At 51.9% G+C, this 18,668-nt stretch overlaps 1 protein-coding gene across 1 annotated transcript in view; it reads left to right on the plus strand.

Annotated features, from left to right (window-relative positions):
- The window catches only part of LOC127486599 (uncharacterized), a 73,442-nt gene that overhangs the window by 25,259 nt on the left and 29,515 nt on the right, over positions 1-18,668 (plus strand). Inside the window, exon 3 of the mRNA XM_089301759.1 lies at positions 4,724-4,899. Within this exon, the coding sequence (XP_089157885.1) occupies positions 4,724-4,899 (176 nt within the window). The remainder of the gene's footprint in view (positions 1-4,723; positions 4,900-18,668) is intronic.

Here is an 18,668-nt window from a genome sequence, read left to right on the forward strand (position 1 = left end):
AAAGGCAGCAGAAGATGGCCCAAGTGTTTGGGCCCCTGCCACCCTCATGAGAGACTGGATAAAGCTCCTGGCCCTTGGCTTTGGCCTGGCCCATCCCTGGCCATTGTGACTTTCAAATAAATCAATCTTTTTTTTTTTTTTTTTTTTTTGTCATCTGGTCATCCTTGTAACCAACGCCCAAATTAAGAGCCAAGTGATTACTAGCGCTCCGAGAGTCCTCACTGTCCTCCCCTCTCTGCTTCTCGTTGGCAACTGTGAAAAGGAGTATACCATCATCCCCATGGCACAGGTCAGTGAAGCAGTATTTATCACGAGGTACCAAATGTGGTGACAGCCCCACGGCTCTTATCCTTTCTCTGTATCTTAACTACCACAGATAAGAGAAAACACAGTGTTTGTCTTTTGCAGCCTGGCTTATTTCACTTGGCATAATGATCTCCAATTGCATCATTTTGATGCAAAAGACAGGCTTTCGTGCTTTTTCATGGCTGAGTCATATTCCGTCTTGTATAAATGCCACATTCTCCTTATTCAGTCATCAGCTGTTGGGCATCTGGGTTGATTCCATGTCTTCGCTGTTGTGAATTGAGCTGCTGTCAACATGGGGGTGCAGATAATGCATATGCTGATTTCATTTTCTTTGAGTAATAGCCCAGGAATGGGTGGCCGGGTCATATGGTAGATCTGTTTTCAGGTTTCTGAGGAATCTCCATACTTCTTGTGGAGAAGAAATCTTGCACAATGGCTGTACCAGTTTGCATTCCCACAAACAGTGAACTAGGGTTCCCTTCTCCGACATCCTCACCAGCATTTCTTGTTTGTTGATTTCTGTATGAGAGTCATTCTAACGGGGGTGAGGTAAAACCTCATTGTGGTTTTGATTTGCATTTCCCTGAAGGCTAATGATCCTGAGCATTTTGTCATGTGTCTGTTGGCCATTTGGATTTCCTTTCTTGAAAAATGTCTGTTCAGGTCCTTTGCGTGTTTCTTGACAAGGTTGTTTGTTGGGTAGTTATTGAGTTTCTTGAGCTTTTTATAGACCGTGGATATTAATCCTTTATCGGTTGCCTAGTTTGCAAATCTTTCCTCCCATTCTGTCGGTTGCCCCTTCCCTTTGCTGAGTGTTTATTGCAGTGCAGAAGCTTCTCCGTTTGCTGGGACCCCGCTTGTTCATTTTGGCCTTGATTGCCAGTGGATGAGGGTACCTTTTTCCGCACATCCTGGCCAGCACTTATTGTTTCTTGATTTTTGGATGAAAGCCATTCTCCCTGGGGTGAGCTGAAACCTCAGTGTGGTTTTCTTTGCATTTCCCTGATGGCTAGTGATCCCGAGCATTTTCTCATGTGTCTGTTGGCCGTTTGCAGTTAGTTCATTGTGTGAAAAAGCGCAGCAGGCCCCATAGAGCCTGTGTCCTGTGCCGGTGCCCTGGCCTGTGTCCAGCTCCTGAGGGAGGGCGATTTCCTGCCCTGCAGATGGGATACTGGCTCCACTTGGTTCCATCCTCTCCGTCCCTCCAGCAGCTCGCCACAGAGCGCTTCAAGGCAGAGGCCCGCTTAGAACACAGAGGGTCTCTTCCCGTTGCTAGTGCTCACAAGACAAACAGCAGTTTGTTGTAGAAACAGCGACGGATGAGCCAGCATGTGTTACAGTGGAGGAGCCGGACAGCTTGGGAACCAGGCCAGACTGGGAAGCCGGTTGGAAAACCTCAGCCCAGATGTTGTCTATGAACTCTTTGTTCCCCACAATGCATCCGAGACGCACGCCTTTGCATCCTGCAGCCAGCCAGCCATCCGAGCAGACGTGCTGCAGCCGGGCCTGGGAGTCGGAGGCTGGCCCCGTGTGCTCCCTCACCTCAAAGAACCTCAGCGTCTCTCCTGGATTTTCCCATCTCTACCCCAGAAGTGCTTTTACCTGCTTTGCCCCTGCATCATTGTTTTCCTGACTTCCTGGAAGGAGATGAACACACACTAGGTACACACATTGTCTCTCCCGGTCTCCATGGCAACCTGTGTGTTGGGCATCATGGTGGTTACTGGGGAAACAGGCCACAGCTGGTGCAGTCTGACCCCAGGTGTGTGTGTCTCTGCTCTCCTACAGACTCCTAAATGGAGCTGGGAGGAAAATGAGGGGTTTGATTCTGTATGCTGCCCTTTTGCAGTGGCACTTATAGAAAGCACCATTTGAAAAGTTGCTAGCACTTTTTAAGTTTTTATTTTAATTGTGGTCAAATACGCATATCATGAAAATTATCGCTTTGAGGGGTACAGTTCACGAGTGCTGAGTGTGTTGATGTTGTTCATATGGCAAGATTGAAACTCCAGGGGCAGACTTTGGTGCAGTGGGTAAGATGCTACATTGTGGCATAAGGGATTAAGCCACTGCCTGGGACTCCCAGCATCCCTTAGGGGTGCCAGTTTGAGTCTTGGCTGCTCCACTCCTTTTTTCTTTTTTAAAAATATTTATTTGAAAGAGTAACACAGAGAGAGAAAGAGAAGCAGAGAGAAAGAGAGAGAGAGAAAGAGAGAGAGAGAGGTCTTCCATCTGTTGGTTCACTCCACAAGTGGTTGCAATGGCTGGAGCTGAGCTGATCCGAAGCCAGGAGCCAGGAGCTTCTCCCAGGTCTCCCACGCTGGTGCAGGGGCCCAAGCACTTGGGCCATTGCTATTTCTTTCCCAGGCCACAGCAGAGAGCTTGATCGGAAGAGGAGCAGCTGGGACTGGAACCGGCACCCATATGGGATGCCGGCACTGCAGGCGGTGGCTTGTACCAGCTATGCCACAGCGCCAGCTCTCGCTGTTCTACTCCTGAGTCAGCTCACTGCTGTTGGGGCCGGGAAAGCAGCGGAAGATGGTCCAGGTATTTGGACCCCTGCACCCACACGGAAGACTGGAAGAAGCTACTGGCTCCTGGCTTTGGCCTGGCTCAGCTACGGCTGTTGCAGCCAACTGGGGAGTGAACCATTGGATGAAAGATATCCCTCTCCCCACCCCCATTCTCCACCTCCTCCTCTTCTCTGTAACTCTGCCTTTTGAATACATAAATGAATCTTAAAAGAAAAAAACAAAAAAAGATGTTACTTGGGCTACCCACTTCCCATACTGGAGTGTCTGGGTTCAAATGCCAGCTCTGTTCCCAGTTTTAGCTCCCTGCTAGTGGACATCTTGGGAAGTTGCAAGAGACGGCTCAAGTACCTGGGCCCCGGCCACCCATGTGGGAGACCCAGATGGAGTTCCTGGCTCCTGGCGTCAGCCTGGCCCAGCTCCAGCTGTTGCAAGTATTTGGAGAGTGACCCAGTGGCTGGGAGATCTGTCTCTCTGCCATTCTAATAAATACATATGTTTTTTAAAAAGCCCTAAAACATGGTTCCTCTTAGGCAGTAATTCCCTGTTTCCCGCCTCCCTTCAGCCCTACAACCCCCCTTCTACTCTGCTTCTATTGGACTTATCTAGACACCTCATAGAAGAGGAAGCATCTAAGCATTTGTCTTTTCTACGTGGCTTGCTTCACTTAGCGTAAGGTCCTCATGACTGACGCATGCTGTAGTGTGCGTTGGAGTTGTCTTGCAGGTTCGTTGTATGTGTACAGCACAGTTTGGACACCCGGCTGCTTCTGCCTCTTGGCTATCGTCAGTACCGCTGCTGTGAGCTTGTCTCTGTAGGAATCTCCTGGAGATCCTCCTCCTCCTGATTCTTTGGGCCATGTACTCGAAAGTAGAATTGCTGGATCATTATGGGAGTTTTAGTTTTCATTTTTGGGGCGTCCCCTACTGTTTCCCATAGCAACTGCACCCTTTTACGTTCCTGCCAACAGTGGGTCACAGGTCTGTTTTCCGACATCGTTGCCTGCACTTGCTCTTTTCTGTCTTTTTTTTTTTTTTTATGGTAGCCACCCCAGTGGTGCGAGGTGGTCTCTCATTGTGTGAAGCCTCCCGCACTTTGCACACTGAGTTCTCTACTTAGTGCACGTGAGGAGGTGAGCAGGGTCGCACAGCACGAAGCAGTGGCTGGCTGAATGGCTGCAGCGGGGCTGTCTCAGCACAGGAAGTGAGAATGCGGGGGGATGGAGGCCTCAGCTTCTGGGCTTGGGGGCACTGAGCCACAGCCTGGCAGAGCAAGGAGATGACACCCCTGGAATCCCTGGAATTCTGCAAACCCTCCGTGACAGGGCAGCTGAGCTTTTCCCCGAGGGGTGGAAGCCCAGCTTCAGCTGCCGTGACCGTGAGACTGGCTTATGACGTAGGCAGCACAATGACATAAGCTTCGTCAGCACCATCACGGCCATTTTTGAGTATCGCGCCACGTAATCTCTCTCACCTGCACACACCTCTGCAAGGCAGGGGTCCCTGTTGTCCCCACTTCTCTGATGAGACAAGGCAGCTTACAAGGGATCCAAACCCTCCACCAGGTGACTGAACCAGGATCCAAACCCAGGGTAGAGTGCAAAGCCCCCGTCTCTCCATTGGCCTTCCAGGGCTAGGGGAGAACGCAGTTTCTACCTGCTGTGTTCATTCTACCCCAAACCCCCAAATCACACCCGCTGCCTGCTCTGGCGAGGGAACCAGGCAGCCCCCGTGTGCAAGATCTGAGATAATAAGCATGCATTGGTGGCCACCCACAGCTGCCAGAATTAGAGGAACAAGGTCTCTTTCCATGTGTGACCCGGGTGTCCCCAAGGACGCACACCTGCCCTGACGTGGCTCTCAGTGTCTCTCCGCTTCTTCCAGGGCCCATCTGGCTGGACAATGTCTACTGCACCGGGAAGGAGGCCACCCTCGCGGCCTGCACCTCCAACGGCTGGGGCGTCACCGACTGCAAGCACACGGAAGACGTCGGGGTGGTGTGCAGTGACAAGAGGATTCCTGGGTTCAAATTCGACAATTCGGTGTTCAATCAGATAGAGGCAAGTCCTGTGCTCTTGGTCATGACCCCTCCTGGGAGCGGTTTTCTTCTTCCATGTGGATTTCCACAAGTGTGTGTGTGTGTGTGTGTGTGTGTGTCCGTGTCCTGAGGAGGGGGACCCAACCCAATTGGATTAGGGAAAGATTTCGGGACAAAAGGAGGTAGCGGTGGAGGATGGATTTCCCAGGCCTGGAGAGCAGCCTGAACAGAGACCCCAGGTTCAGGGGTGTGCAGGCTGGAGCTGAGTCAGGTGTGTGTCTGGGAGCAGCGTGGACGGACACCAGGAGGATGGGCAGGAGACACCTGGCTGTGCTTGGGAGCTGGTCCTCCAGGTTGGAAACATGTCTTGGCTGTTACTTGCTGCATAGCTCCAAATAACCAGCGTGTATTATCTCACTGCTCTGGCTTGATATGATTTGGGTCCCAATCTCATGGTGAACAAAAAGCCCCAAAGTCATAAATGAATGGTACTAAGGTGGGTGCAGACTTGACCCAATTATGGTGTTTTGGTGGTGAGCCCAGTGACGGGTCCTTGGGTCACTGGGGGCTCACCCTCAGCAGGTGGTTCTCGGCAGAGGGGTGCTATAAAATCCAGAGATGAGCCCGGCCACTCTCTCTGCTTCCTGGCTCACCACATTCCTTCCCTCACGCACCACTTTCCACCACTGCCACCATGCTCAGAGGCCAAACCAGCGGGGCCACCTGATCTTGAAACTTGAGCCTCAAGATTTATGAGTGAACTAACATATAAAGTCAGTTTTCTCAGGTATTCCATTGTAGTACCAGAAAGCTAACACACTGCACGCAGTTCTGAGCCCCAGGGCCAGGTGTGACCTAGCTCGTCCATTCTGCTTCGAGTCTCTCCCAAAGCTGCAGCCAAGCTGTGGACGAGGACCAGGGGATTCCTTCCTTGGCTCGAGTGGCAGTCCGCTCGCTGGAGACTCCTGCTGGCTGTTGCCTGGGGCCCGCCACTCTTCTCTATGTGGCCTCTCCGTAGGCTGCCTGGGGGTTTACAGGACATGGTACTTGTGTGTCCCCGAGCAAGTGACCCAAAGGCCAGAGGGAAGGAGCACCAGCCGGAAGGCACAGTCCTCCATAACCTAACCCCAGGCTGATAGAGCATCCCTTCTGCTATGTTCCTTTGGCCACATGGAGACCAACCCCAGCGCCATGTGGGCGGGGGCATGTAGCACCAGGGTCTGAACACAGATGGTGGAGGTCCTTGGGAGCCATCCCGGAGGCTGGTGACCACGGGGCAGCTGTCCCCAAATCTAGCCCTGACCCACTGGATCCCAGTTGCCCGCTCAGGGGGTTGGATCATTTCCTTCCAGATCCCCCTTAAGGCTGAGACATTGCCAGCCTGACTGAATCAGGATTCAGAAGTGGCCCCAAGGCCGGTGACCGTCCCTGGGCATATGTGGTTCTGATTCGGGCTGAGCTTTCCGACAACCCAGTTAATGAACACGTGTTGCGCTACTCTTGCGTGTAGTTAGGTGGGGCTTAGGGCGGGAGGAGCCGGCAGCTAAGAGCCCCGCCCTCCAGGGCTGTGGGATCTGTAGCAAACCCAGGCTTCGCCGTGTTTTGGCCTCCAGCTCACCCCAGCACTCAGGGCTGAGAAAGGTGACTTGAAGTGGCCGTGTCTGGGCCCCACAGAGTCGTCTGTCCGTCCTCCTGTCATGACTCACCCGCCCTGCTCTTTCCACACACGTTCCTAGAGCGCACGGAATACATTGGGAACTTGTCCAAGCCTGCGCCATTGCGCGGGGTGGGATTTCCAGCCTTCTCCCGGCTGGCAGGATGAGACCCCTGGTGGTCGACAGTCTCCAGGGACTGCTGTTTTATTCATGGTCGCAAGAGAGTGTCGGAGAGCCTTGTACTTTATTTAGTGTTTCCGCACCGATGACAGCTTTGCTTCATCATGAAGTTGGTTATTGGTGGGAGGAGTTGTCCAAACCAATTCCGCAGAATGCCCACTGTTGGTCACTCATCTGCAATGGTTAGCACCCCCTTCTAATCGGTGTCTCTCGCCTCCTGTGAGATTCGGGTGGTCCCTAGAGAGCAGGGCTGTGCTTTTTCCATCACTGTTTCCAGTGGGTACAGTGTGCCTGTGGGTTAGGGCTGAGAAAATGAGGCGATTCACTGCCACCAGAAAACAAATATAATCTTGGAAAAAGGATTCGAGGGGCCTTTCACTGGCTAATGTTTATTAGAGACCTACTGTGTGCTAGTTCCATGGCAATAAGATGGGCATCTAAGTGGAATATACACAGGAATTTGGGAGACAAATATGTTGGCAAGGACTTCCTTATTCCCAAAGGGCTGAGATAACTTGATAAGAAAGCTTTGTGCCCACCTTTATTCTGCATGCTTGTTGGGTGCCTGCTGCACCTACACACACCGTGGTCTGGGCCCATGGCCCTCTGACCTGTGAGGACCTGCAGTGAGCCTTGCGGGGAGCCAAGGGCATGGGCCTTGATGATCGTGCAATAACCAGACAGGGGAGACACTGGGGTTAAAGGGCCAGAGGACAGTCCCAGCCTCCCACATGCTGCATGTCCCTCGCAGGCCACATTCTGGCCGTCACTCAGCGCTGAGGTCACCACAAGCCAGGGTGGAGCTTGCTCATCCAGCCACGCCTTCTTCCCTTTGGTGTTTGCTGGTGCCAAGGGCATGGGAGGGCCCGACCTCAGAACGTCTGGGGAGCTTTGTGAGTTTCCAGAGATTCTGGCACCCAGGGCTCCATGGCTAAAACTCCTGCTTACTGTCAGTGCTGGCCTGATTGGGGGGGGGAGGGCATTATGGCATCCACAAGGGATAGTTGTGGGATGCTGAGCGTGATCGTGTACTCGCCTGTGTCCCTGCTTGGAGTTGCAGAGCCAATCCTCTGGGCTAGGGAAATGCTCCCTGTTAGGTTTTCGTGGACAGGAGAAAGAGCTGTAGCTTCGGTGGACCTGCAGTCAGCTCTCGATACGCAGTGGGAACTAATTTATGTGAACCCAGCGGGGGATCCCTAGGGACGTACCTAGAGCTCTCTGCTCCTGCCTCATCAGGCAGGAATTGGCGTGGAGATTGAAATGTGCACCTGATAAAATGCACAGGGCATAGAAACTCGGAGAGATTGCTGGGGCAGAGATGTACGGCATGAAGATGAGAAAAACCCCGGGAGGTTGAATTAATAGGCTCAAACCATAGCTTGTTAGGAGCGAATATAAGATCCTCTATCATGGGGTGGGGTAGGGGGCGGGGAGGGAACAGCCACAAGGGTATAGGCTACAGGGAGAGAGACGGAAGAGCCTTGGTTATCTTTTGAAAGTGGTGGTGCCGGCGCCGCGGCTCACTATGCTAATCCTCCGCTTGCGGCGCTGGCACACCGGGTTCTCGTCCCAGTCGGGGCGCCGGATTCTGTCCCGGTTGCCCCTCTTCCAGGCCAGCTCTCTGCTGTGGCCAGGGAGTGCAGTGGAGGATGGCCCACGTACTTGGGCCCTGCACCTCATGGGAGACCAGGAGAAGTACCTGGCTCCTGCCTTCGGATCAGCGCGGTGCGCCGGCAGCAGCGCACCGGCCGCAGCGGCCATTGGAGGGTGAACCAACGGCAAAAAAGGAAGACCTTTCTCTGTCTCTCTCACTGTCCACTCTGCCTGTCAAAAAAAAAAAAAAAAAAAAAAAAAAGAAAGAAAGAAAAAAGAAAATGGTGGTGGTGGGGGTCTCTGAGAGGGCACTGATAGATTTATGCTAAAGACCCAGCATAGGCATGAGTATGGGATGGCTGTTACAGAAGTGAACGAAGCAGTTAGACTGAGAGGAGAATGCTTTCCCTGAACTTGCTGGGGTTTGGACCAGTAGCCGAGGGCAGGGTTCAGTCCTGGATTCAGCTCACAAGTAGGTCCTCCAGAGGAGGGGCCGGCAGGTTGGACACACGTCCAGAAACCATGTCATCAGAGGAGCTAAAGGGATGTTGTCAAGAAAAGAGCTGTGAGAGACAAGACGAGCTTCTTCGAATATTTGAAATACAGTCCTTCCTTCCTACAGGAGGGAGAAGGTCAAGATCTGTGTCTGTCCCTTAGAAAACATGGCCCAGAATTTGCATGCCACCTGTACCCTTCTCCCATACATGCCAAGACGTCTCTGGATGACTTAGCTTACCTAATGCAATAGAAATGTGGGGCATATGGTTCCTACACTGCATTGTTCAGGGACTAATGACAGGAAAAGGCTCTGTGCTTGCTCCACATGGACCATTCTTCCCCCTCCTCTTTGATCTGCGGTCGGCGGAACCTGCAGGTGCAGAACTTGTGGCTATGGAGGGCCGGCTGCACCACCGTGGAGAAGAATGTCAGTAATTCATTCCAGCTCCCAGAGCTGGGCCACGGGGGAGGGAGGTAGACTTCAGCTCACAGAGCGCTGGTCTCCCCTTGCAGGAGGGGTGCTCTCCTTGCCACTGGAGGAGTGCAGGCAGGAACTGGGGGGACCTCTTGCCTGGAATATTGTGCTGAGATCCCCACGTGGAGGAGGAAGTGGGATTATGTGATTGCCAAGTTCTCAGATCCCTCGTTCCTCAGCACCTGTGAAAACACACCCATCGCATGTTGGGATGGCTTTTGGCAGTGTGCACCTTGTGTCATACATGCTTGTGCACACACACATGCACACACGCACACGGAGAAAGCATGCTAACTAGTATGCACATCGTGTGCTTCTGCTCTCTCCCTGCTTATTCCCTGGCCCCTTGCAATCTTGGCCTTGACACCAGCTGCAAACCTTGCACCCTCACTCTTCCACATCAGAGAGGCAGAGCGAAAGCCCTCCTTCCACCTCCACTGGTGGGGCCTGTACATTTTAACGTGGCCAAGAGTGAAATGCAGTGAAAATTGTGACCCCAGCCATAAACCACGGGGCCGTGGGATGTGGGCAGGTCTCTGCTCACTCCTGGAGATCAGGGACAGGATACAGAGCTGTGCCTCCTCCGGCACCCACTGGAACTCCCCTAGCAGAGACTGGAAGAAAACAGAGTCCTTCTAGCCCAAGTTCATTCATACCAGAGACGTGAGTCACTGTGCCGGAACCTGGCTGATGGAATTTCACTTGATGAACTTGACTGCTGCCCTTGACTCCTGCCTTTGTCTGGGGCATCCTTGGGGGCTCCCCCGGCCCCCTTTGTAAGTTCCCTTCTTCTAACGAATGACCCCACCTGGGCAGAGTTCACAAGTCGACCCCTATGCTTCCTGCTGACCCGCAGCCAGAACACTGGACGCGTGCTGATGTCAGCTGAAGTGGGAGAAATTTTATCCCTTGAGCTGGGGCGGCCTGTAGTCTACAGTGGCAATGGTTTTCCCATCAAAATGATACAGCGTGTACTCATCATTTAGAAAGCAGTTTGGAATATTCTGCAGGGGAAAAAACAATCAGATGGTTTCTATAAAAGTGCTTTGCAGACTGCAGAAGGCTGCAGTAGGTTCACCCTGCACCCCCCTGGGGGTCGCCAGAGGCGTGAGTCACTCAGCGCCGGGGCCTGGCGGGTGGAGTTTCACTTGGTGAGCTACTGTGCTTTCATGACTCCTAGGGACGCCCTTGGGTGCTTCTTGGCTCCCTCCAAGGCAAGTTCAGTGAATGGCTGTGTGGTCTCCTGTAGGCAGTGAGCCGGGCGGAGCCTCGGTTCTCTTTCCCAAGGCAGGCTGTGCCTCTCCATCTTGCAACCTCAGTCTCAGTTTTAGACCCACGAGCCGAAAGCCTGGGCTGCGGTTCCACAGAGACTGGGGCTTGCGGCCGCTCTGCGCGCCATAACCGACCGTTCTCGGGGCCCTGGGCACCGCGCTATAAAGCGGCTGTTTGGCTGGATGCGAGGGAAATGAACCTTAGGTCCTGGGGCTTCCTGCGAGGCGGGCAAGCAGGCGCAAATGATGAAATGGGAAATGCTGCTGGTGCCAAGTGAACGGGTCTCTTTGAAACCCCGAGAACAGAGCCGCAGCCAAGCCCCCTGGGACCCCAGGGGCTCTTAAACCCGAGAGGCTTTCTTTCCTGCCTGTGGCCGGCGGCTGAGTTGGAAAAAACATTAGATAAGGTGAGACGACAAATCCAGATGCCCTTCTGAGAAAACCTATTTTCTTTGGCCGCTTTGCGCATGGCTGGGACCAGGTGGTGTTGGATCAGAGAACATTCGACTCTTTTCTCCTGCCTTCACCTCCTGCCTCACCTTCCTCCCTACCTAATTTTTTTTTAATGCCTCTCTTGGAAAAAGCAGTTACATTAGCAGAACGGGTTAGAAATCCCCAGGCTGTAGAATTTGGGTGCCGTCTAACCCCTGAGGGTTCTCCTTGGTGTCCGTGGACAGCCTAGGAGGTCTGGAGGGACAGAGACAAGAGAAAGCAGCTCACTGCCACCCGAGGGGAGAATCCGGTACCCAGCCGTGCGCTTGCTCACGTTCCCTGTTCCCTGGCCGGATGCTGAGACCTGAACAAGCCCTTTCTTCTCCCCTTAACCACAGGCACTGAGTCTGTTGCAAATGTTTAAAATTCCACGACGCCAGACTTTTATTGGTCGCAGTCACTGCCAAGTGTTTTTCAACATTGCCCTGCCAGCGGCAGCCCTATCTGTCCACCTCTCTGGGGGCTCCAGGAGGTGGAGCTGGAAAGGGAAGGGTCTCGAGAGAGACTTCCAGGAACTCTGAGCACTTCTCAGCGCGGGAGCTGGATCCCTCATCCCCACCTGCTGCCCCACCGGAGGGTAGATGCGCAGGTTGCCCTCAGCGGTGGCTTGGCAGAGAAAAGAGCTCCGTGTTCCTCTCTGTATACTAAGGAGGTGGTGGTTGCTCCGTGCCCAAATATGGACCCCTTTCCCCAGGTGATTGCGGGAGAGCTGGACAGCAGTGGGCAGTTCGGGCCATGCCCTGCATGCTTCCATTCCCCGGGAGCCCTCTACCTGTGGCCAGGGCTCACCGGCCGGCCAGCCCACCAGAGAAGAGGCACTGAGGTGACCTATTTTCCCAAATGAAAGTAGGTCGCAGCGTCTGGAGAGCAAAGGGGTGTCTGTGCAGAGGACAGAACAAGATTATTTGAAGTTATGCTCCTCCGGGCCAGCCTGGGAGCCTGGTTCCTGGCCTGGGTGCTGCACACGCAGCCGTCTGAGCAGAGCTCGCTGGTTGCTTTTGAGATGAGATGAGATGATCACATGGAGGAGTCAGCAGCATTCTGATTGGCTTTGGAGGAAATCGATCAATGAATGGTGTGTACTTAGCTCGGAAGAGTGTGCATCGGTCGGTCCATTGGGTGGCAGTTTGGAGAAGAGAAGGGACAGTTCAGGAGAGGCCAGGGAGAAACCGCCATGCAGAGGAAGTAGGGGCTGGAGTTGGGCCAGCAAAAGCCCTACCCTGATTGGGCGGGTCCGATCTGTAGGGCAGCCTGGTGACACCATGGGGCGGGGCTGGCAGTGTCCAGCCTGACTCTGCCATGGCCCCGAGTGGTTCCTTTGCGTCCTCTGCCATGCTGGGTGGTCAGTGCCAGGAATCTCCCTGCTTCATCCCCCTGAGGCCACTGCTCAGGCCCTGGTCATTCATTCATTCCCTGGATACATTTCAGGCCCTGGTCATTCATTCATTCATTGGATGCATTTAATTGCACTGAGCCCTCCCCCAGGCCAGCAGAGGAAGGAGGTGATGCAATGGTCAGCCTTGGCCAGCTGGAGCTTGCCACCCTGCAGTAGAGAAATGTCATGAGTCATCATCCCGTTACCATGGTGATGTTGCTATGAAGAGAACCACCAGATCCACCAGCAGGCTGTCTGGCGGTTGGTCTGGCCGGGCCCAGGGTTTGCCTGGCGTGTGGTCTCCATGTCCCCGCCAGGACTGGGGGAGCTTCGGGGTCAGAGGGACCGGCTGCAGGAGCCAGTGTCCCCCCATCCCCCAGGCCTCCAGCCAGGGGCAGGGCTCACCCCTGCTCCATAGAAGCAGCCTCTGTCGCCTCCCCCGGGGCTTCTAGGTCGGAAAATGAAGCAGAGAGCGTGCAGTTTTCCAGCCGCGCTGCGGAGCTCTTGATTTAAACAGGAGGGCGCAGACAGGCTGCCGGTTTTTTCCCCGGGTGGTGTCTGTGTGACCTCAGCTCTCCACGCACCTCCCCTCCACGCCATCCTCAGTCTCAGCCCCTCCGCCCCTGCCAGTTCCCAGCACGGATGGTGGGGGAACAGAAACCGTCTAAATGCCGTCTGGTCCAGCTGCATGCCTAGACCATGTTAAACTCTGAATTCCTGATTTGATCATCAAAAGGGGGTAATTGCAGTGTAATCGGCTTCTTCTGCATCATGCCTCATGCTGTCCAGACAGTAGCCAGCTCACTAAGCCTTCTGAACAAATGCGGCTCAGGAACTATTGGTATCAGATCTCAAGGGACCGAGAGGGGGGTGTTAAATAGCTCAGAGGACAAGAGAACGCCTGGACACAGTTGCCCAAGTAGTGCCTTTGTGCAAAATCTGGGGCCAGAGAGCCCAGCATCTCTAACTAAGCCAGCCTATCACTGGGTGGAAGAAAGCTCGTCCCAGGAGTGTTTGAGGACCTACTGTGTGTCTGGCACGAGAAGCTGTGGGCAATGCACTGATGCAGGAGGCACAGTTCTTCCCTCGAAGGGGAGCTCACAGACCATACTGGGAAGAGAAATATTAGACAAAATAGTCAGCGTCAGCCAAGGACTAACTGAGAAACTCGGGCAGCAGATGCTGGAGGGAAACAATGAAAAAAAAATAGGAAATCAGATCTAAGTGGGTGGGGAATGTGGGGGCCGGGAGAGGGCTTTGGGGAGAAGGTAGTGCTGTCTCTTCCTCTCTGAGCCAGGAGGCTGTGGCGACAAGGGACCTGTCCATCTGCTTGCCCTGTCCGTCTCAGGTCCCACACAATGCCTGGGACGGATGACACTCAACAGTATTTGTGAATGAACGGATGAGATCATCCCCGAGGGTCAGCAGGATGCTGATAGGTAAAGAGAAGGGAAGAGAGAATTGCAGAGGGTGGATGGAGCCGTAGCCTCCAGGGGGCGCTACAGTCTGAGCAGGGCGTGTCAGTGCGCCGTGGTTAAAGTGGATGAGCGTGTCGGTGGACTGGATCTGAGATGGCAGCCCGGGGCTCCGTGCGGCCAGGAGATTGCCATGCCCGTTTTCTACTCCCCCGGTGCTTGTCCATCATCCCAGCCAGGCCACTGCAGCAGGGACGGAGAACTGATGGGAGGGCGGAGAGGCACTGCTGGGTCCCGGTGGGCTCCAGAAGTGAGGATGAGAGAGGGGAGTCAGAACTGCATGGCGGACCCGCGCTCGGCAAAAGGACGGGAGCCCCCCGGGACCCCAGGAGAGGAGGAAAGTCTGAGGGCGCATTTTGAGTGATCAGCTTGTCGAGCTCTGGAAGGTGCCACGGTGGCTGAAGGTCCCTATCTGGAAGGCCGTTCCTTTCCTGTTTATAAATAACTGCAGACGGAAGGCTGAGGCCGGCGGAGCCAGATGCTGGGATCAGCCAGCAGTGGAGGCAGGTGGCCTGCTTCCCGAGCCGAGGGTGTGTAGAACTAACCCGCAGTGCGTTGCACTTGGCCTGCCTCTGGAGAGGCTGCATCTCCCCCACGTGGTCTCCCCTACATGGCCGTGTCTCCCCCACGTGGCCTCCCCTACATGGCCGTGTCTCCCCCACGTGGCCTCCCCTACATGGCTGCGTCTTCCTGACATGGTCTCCCCTACGTGGCTGCATCTCCCCCATGTGGTCTCCCCTTTGTGGCTGCATCTCCCCCATGTGGCCTCCCCTAAGTGGCCATGTCTCCCCCACGTGGTCCCCCCCTACCTGGCTGCGTCTTCCTGACATGGTCTCCCCTACGTGGCTGCATCTCCCCCATGTGGTCTCCCCTTTGTGGCTGCATCTCCCCCATGTGGCCTCCCCTAAGTGGCCGTGTCTCCCCCACGTGGTCCCCCCTACCTGGCTGCGTCTTCCTGACATGGTCTCCCCTAGGTGGCTGCATCTCCCTCACGTGGCCTCCCCTAAGTGGCCATGTCTCCTCCATGTGGCCTCCCCTACGTGGCCTCCCCACACCAGCACCACTCCTAGGATGACTTCTCCAGCGAAAAACCTGGGCTGGTCACAGTTCTGACTGCTAGAATGGAAGGAGGGAGAAAGCTAAGTAGTATCAATATTGAAATAGAATCCAAGCTGAAAATACTTATTGTTGATTAAATGGCTTTTTTCTATTTAGAATTAAAATAAAAGGCAGTCCTGGAACAATCAGATTTAAGTTTATCTTTTAGCTTTATTTTGTTTACACTCCACAAGCAAAGAGGAATCTCAAACAATCCTGAAAGAGCCCATTAGCTCATTCATGTAGATGCCAAAGGCTTTATGTAGGCTCTAGTACTCTCCATTGTCTCTCTTTTATTCAAACATGTAAAAAGCAGGTCTTATAATCAGGCCATAAATTTTTAATAAGTGAGTACCTCTGGTCTTTTTATTTATTTATTTAAGCCTCAATGCCAAATACTGCAATATTATATTTGGGATATAATGGGAACTGAGCAAATTATAGACTTATTTCTAGATGAATTCCCTCCTCTCATATTCATAGAAAATGTAGAGTTAATTAAATGCTTTAGCAATTAGAACAGTGCCAGACAGTGTCAGCAATGCTTGCTGGTGGGCCACTGTTGTTCTTTTCATCAGTGTCATGATCCTTTCATGATCTTAAACAAAAGTAACTCTGTAGGCAAGTTTTAGTTTTCCTTTAGGCCATTGAACTACTTAAATTTCAGGCACTAAGTGATTTAATACAAGAAGTAGGAAAGTACCACTGAATTATTCAAAAATTAAATTCCAGAGCACTGAAGCATCAAAGTGGGCCTGCTGAAAATGGCGGCTCTCAGTCCTTCCAGCTCCCCCGTGCCTGATGGCCTTTCCAAGGCGATGGTCCTAGGTGACCTTGTTCTGCTTTATGTTCTGCCTGGTGTTTGGCACATAAAAATCACTCAAAGTAATCACCACCCACGAATGCCAGTGGAACTAAGCTATTCTTTTTCAGGTGCTTGATTTGTGTCATTTAAGCCCAAAAAATATACTGAGAGAGAATTTGAATATTTCATTAAAACATGAGAGAAGTTCATATTAAGAGCAGATTAAGCAATCTCTCCAAATTGGCTTCAAGAGTACTTCAAAAATTTTGTGGAAAACAGAGGAAAATATAATTTATTTTGGTGCAAACATTTTTGAAGTCCATGTATTGTCCATATTCTCCAAGAACTTTATGAAAACACCTTGAATCTGGATAGACTCTGAAGCAGGCTTTGTGAAGTACTTTGGAGACATTGTTGAAAAATTTGCATTGGCATGTTTATAAGGACATTTTTCTAGGCATATGAATATTTGTATTTCCCAACCCTGGAAATGAGTTAGTCTGAAATTATTCCAGTATAGAAATATTACATAAGTGGGAATTTGTGGGAAATTAAGATGGTATGTGAGATTCTCATGTCTTAGATCAGAGCATGGATTTGAGTTGTGGCATTAGCTCCTAGCTCTGCCTTCCTGCTAATGCAGACCCTGGGAAGAAGCGGGCTATGATGTAAGCAGTTGCGTTCCTACCACCTGCATGGGAGATCTGTATTGAGTTCCAGGATCCCAGCTTGTATCCTGGGTAGGAGACTGTTGTGGGCATTTGGGAAGTGAACCTGCTGATGGGAGTGTTCATGTTCTCGCTCTCTCACTCTCTCACTCTCTATCTCTCCCTCCCTCCATCCACTTATCTCAAATAAATAATTTTTTGAAAACTCTATGAATAAAGGAACGTTGCACAGGTTGGAGGGAGGGAAGACAGCCAATTATTAAGGTCTTTTGAAAGATTCCTTCAGATACCAATCTCAAGACTGTAATTCCCTAACTGAAGGTGCAATAACAACCAGATCAAAATGCAAACTGTGCAGTTCTGTTCATGGAATAAGTGCCAAGTCCAAGCTCCATGTTTTAAGGACATTTCAAATACACATAATCAATAAGCTTCTGAGTCTGGCATGTGTTTTCTCTCAGCTTATTCTTTCAAATTATAAAAAACAGAAAGGAGAGACTAATTCATGACAGTAAAGTTCTAAAGAAGAGCTGTGAGAACAATGGAGTAAGTATAAAAACAACATTAATATTCTGACCTGTTTCACCCCACTCCGAATCATAAAAGAAAGTAGTGGTCTCAGTTTAAATTGAATAGTGTCTCCAGGGGTGTCTGATCACATATCTTTGTTCTGGTGAACAGAAAGACCAGAAACAGAATTGTGTATTTACTCCACTACTAAAGACAGGGATGTGATGGGTTGTACTCAGCCATTAATTAGCAAGCATTTATGACTATTCGGCTCTAAAAAAGTGCTGGGGAAAATAGGAAATGACAAGGGAATGCAATCCACCTTCACAAAGTTTACGACATGATTTCTTAATTGATTAAATCCATTTCATACATATGAGTACAACTGCAGAGTGGTATAAAAGTACAAAAAAAGGATGTGGAAACAAAGTTCATACATGCAGAAGAGGGGGTTACTTCCTGATTTCAGTGGCTGTGAGTCTGGGGGTTTTGTAGTTGTTGTTTTAAAGCTTATCTTTCCTGCATGCTGGGACCATTTCCCTCGCAACAAGAACACCACGTGCTTCAGGTTTTGGAAACAGATACACCCAGAAAAGATGCTCTGAAAGCTCACTAGGGGTTCCTAATCCAGTCAAGTTGACAGCTAAAACCAACCATCACACTGCCCAGGAAGATAAGAAGAGTGACAAAAAGAGAGAACAGCTTTAATCAGTGCTATTAATTTTATCTACACACACACACACACACACACACACGGGCCTTGATCTTAAAACAGGCCATGAGAGTTAGCTAGATGAAAAATTCTCCTATTTCATGTGTGGATAATCATTTCTCAATAAAAACTCCATCCTAGGGTTGGCCAGCTACTGGCAGAGGGACGAGTCTTATATGTCATGTGCTCTTGTAAATAAAGCTTTTTTTTTTTTGACAGGCAGAGTGGACAGTGAGAGAGAGATAGAGAGAAAGGTCTTCCTTTTGCCATTGGTTCACCCTCCAATGGCCGCCGCAGCCAGCTCACCACGCTGATCTGATGGCAGGAGCCAGGTACTTATCCTGGTCTCCCATGGGGTGCAGGGCCCAAGTACTTGGGCCATCCTCCACTGCACTCCCTGGCCACAGCAGAGAGCTGGCCTGGAAGAGGGGCAACTGGGACAGAATCTGGTGCCCCGACCGGGACTAGAACCCGGTGTGCCAGTGCTGCAAGGTGGATGATTAGATTAGTGAGCCACGGCGCCGGCCAGTAAAGCTTTTTCAAGACAGCATTATCTATGATTGATTTCTTGCTATCATGGCATAGTTGAATAGTTATAACAGAGATTATATGGCTCACAAAGCTGGAATATCCATCACTTGGTTTTTTAAAGATTTATTTATTTATTTGAAAGTCAGATTTACACAGAGAGAGGAGAGGCAGAGAGAGAGGTCTTCCATCTGCTGGTTCACTCCCCAGATGGCCACAACAGCTGGAGCTGTGCCGATCCAAAGCCAGGAGCCAGGAGCTTCTTTCAGGTCTCCCACGTTGGTGCAGGAGCCCAAGGACTTGGGCCATCTTCCACTGCTTTCCCAGGCCATAGCAGAGAGCTGAATTGGAAGTGGAGCAGCCGGGACTTGTACTCGCGCCCATGTAGGATTCCGGCACTGCAGGTGGTGGCTTTACTCGCTACACCACAGCGCTGGCCTCTACCAGGTAGTTTTT

This window comes from Oryctolagus cuniculus, chromosome 8 (assembly GCF_051225735.1).
Source record: "Oryctolagus cuniculus isolate XC-2025 breed Fujian yellow rabbit chromosome 8, ASM5122573v1, whole genome shotgun sequence".
Lineage (NCBI taxonomy): Eukaryota > Metazoa > Chordata > Mammalia > Lagomorpha > Leporidae > Oryctolagus > Oryctolagus cuniculus.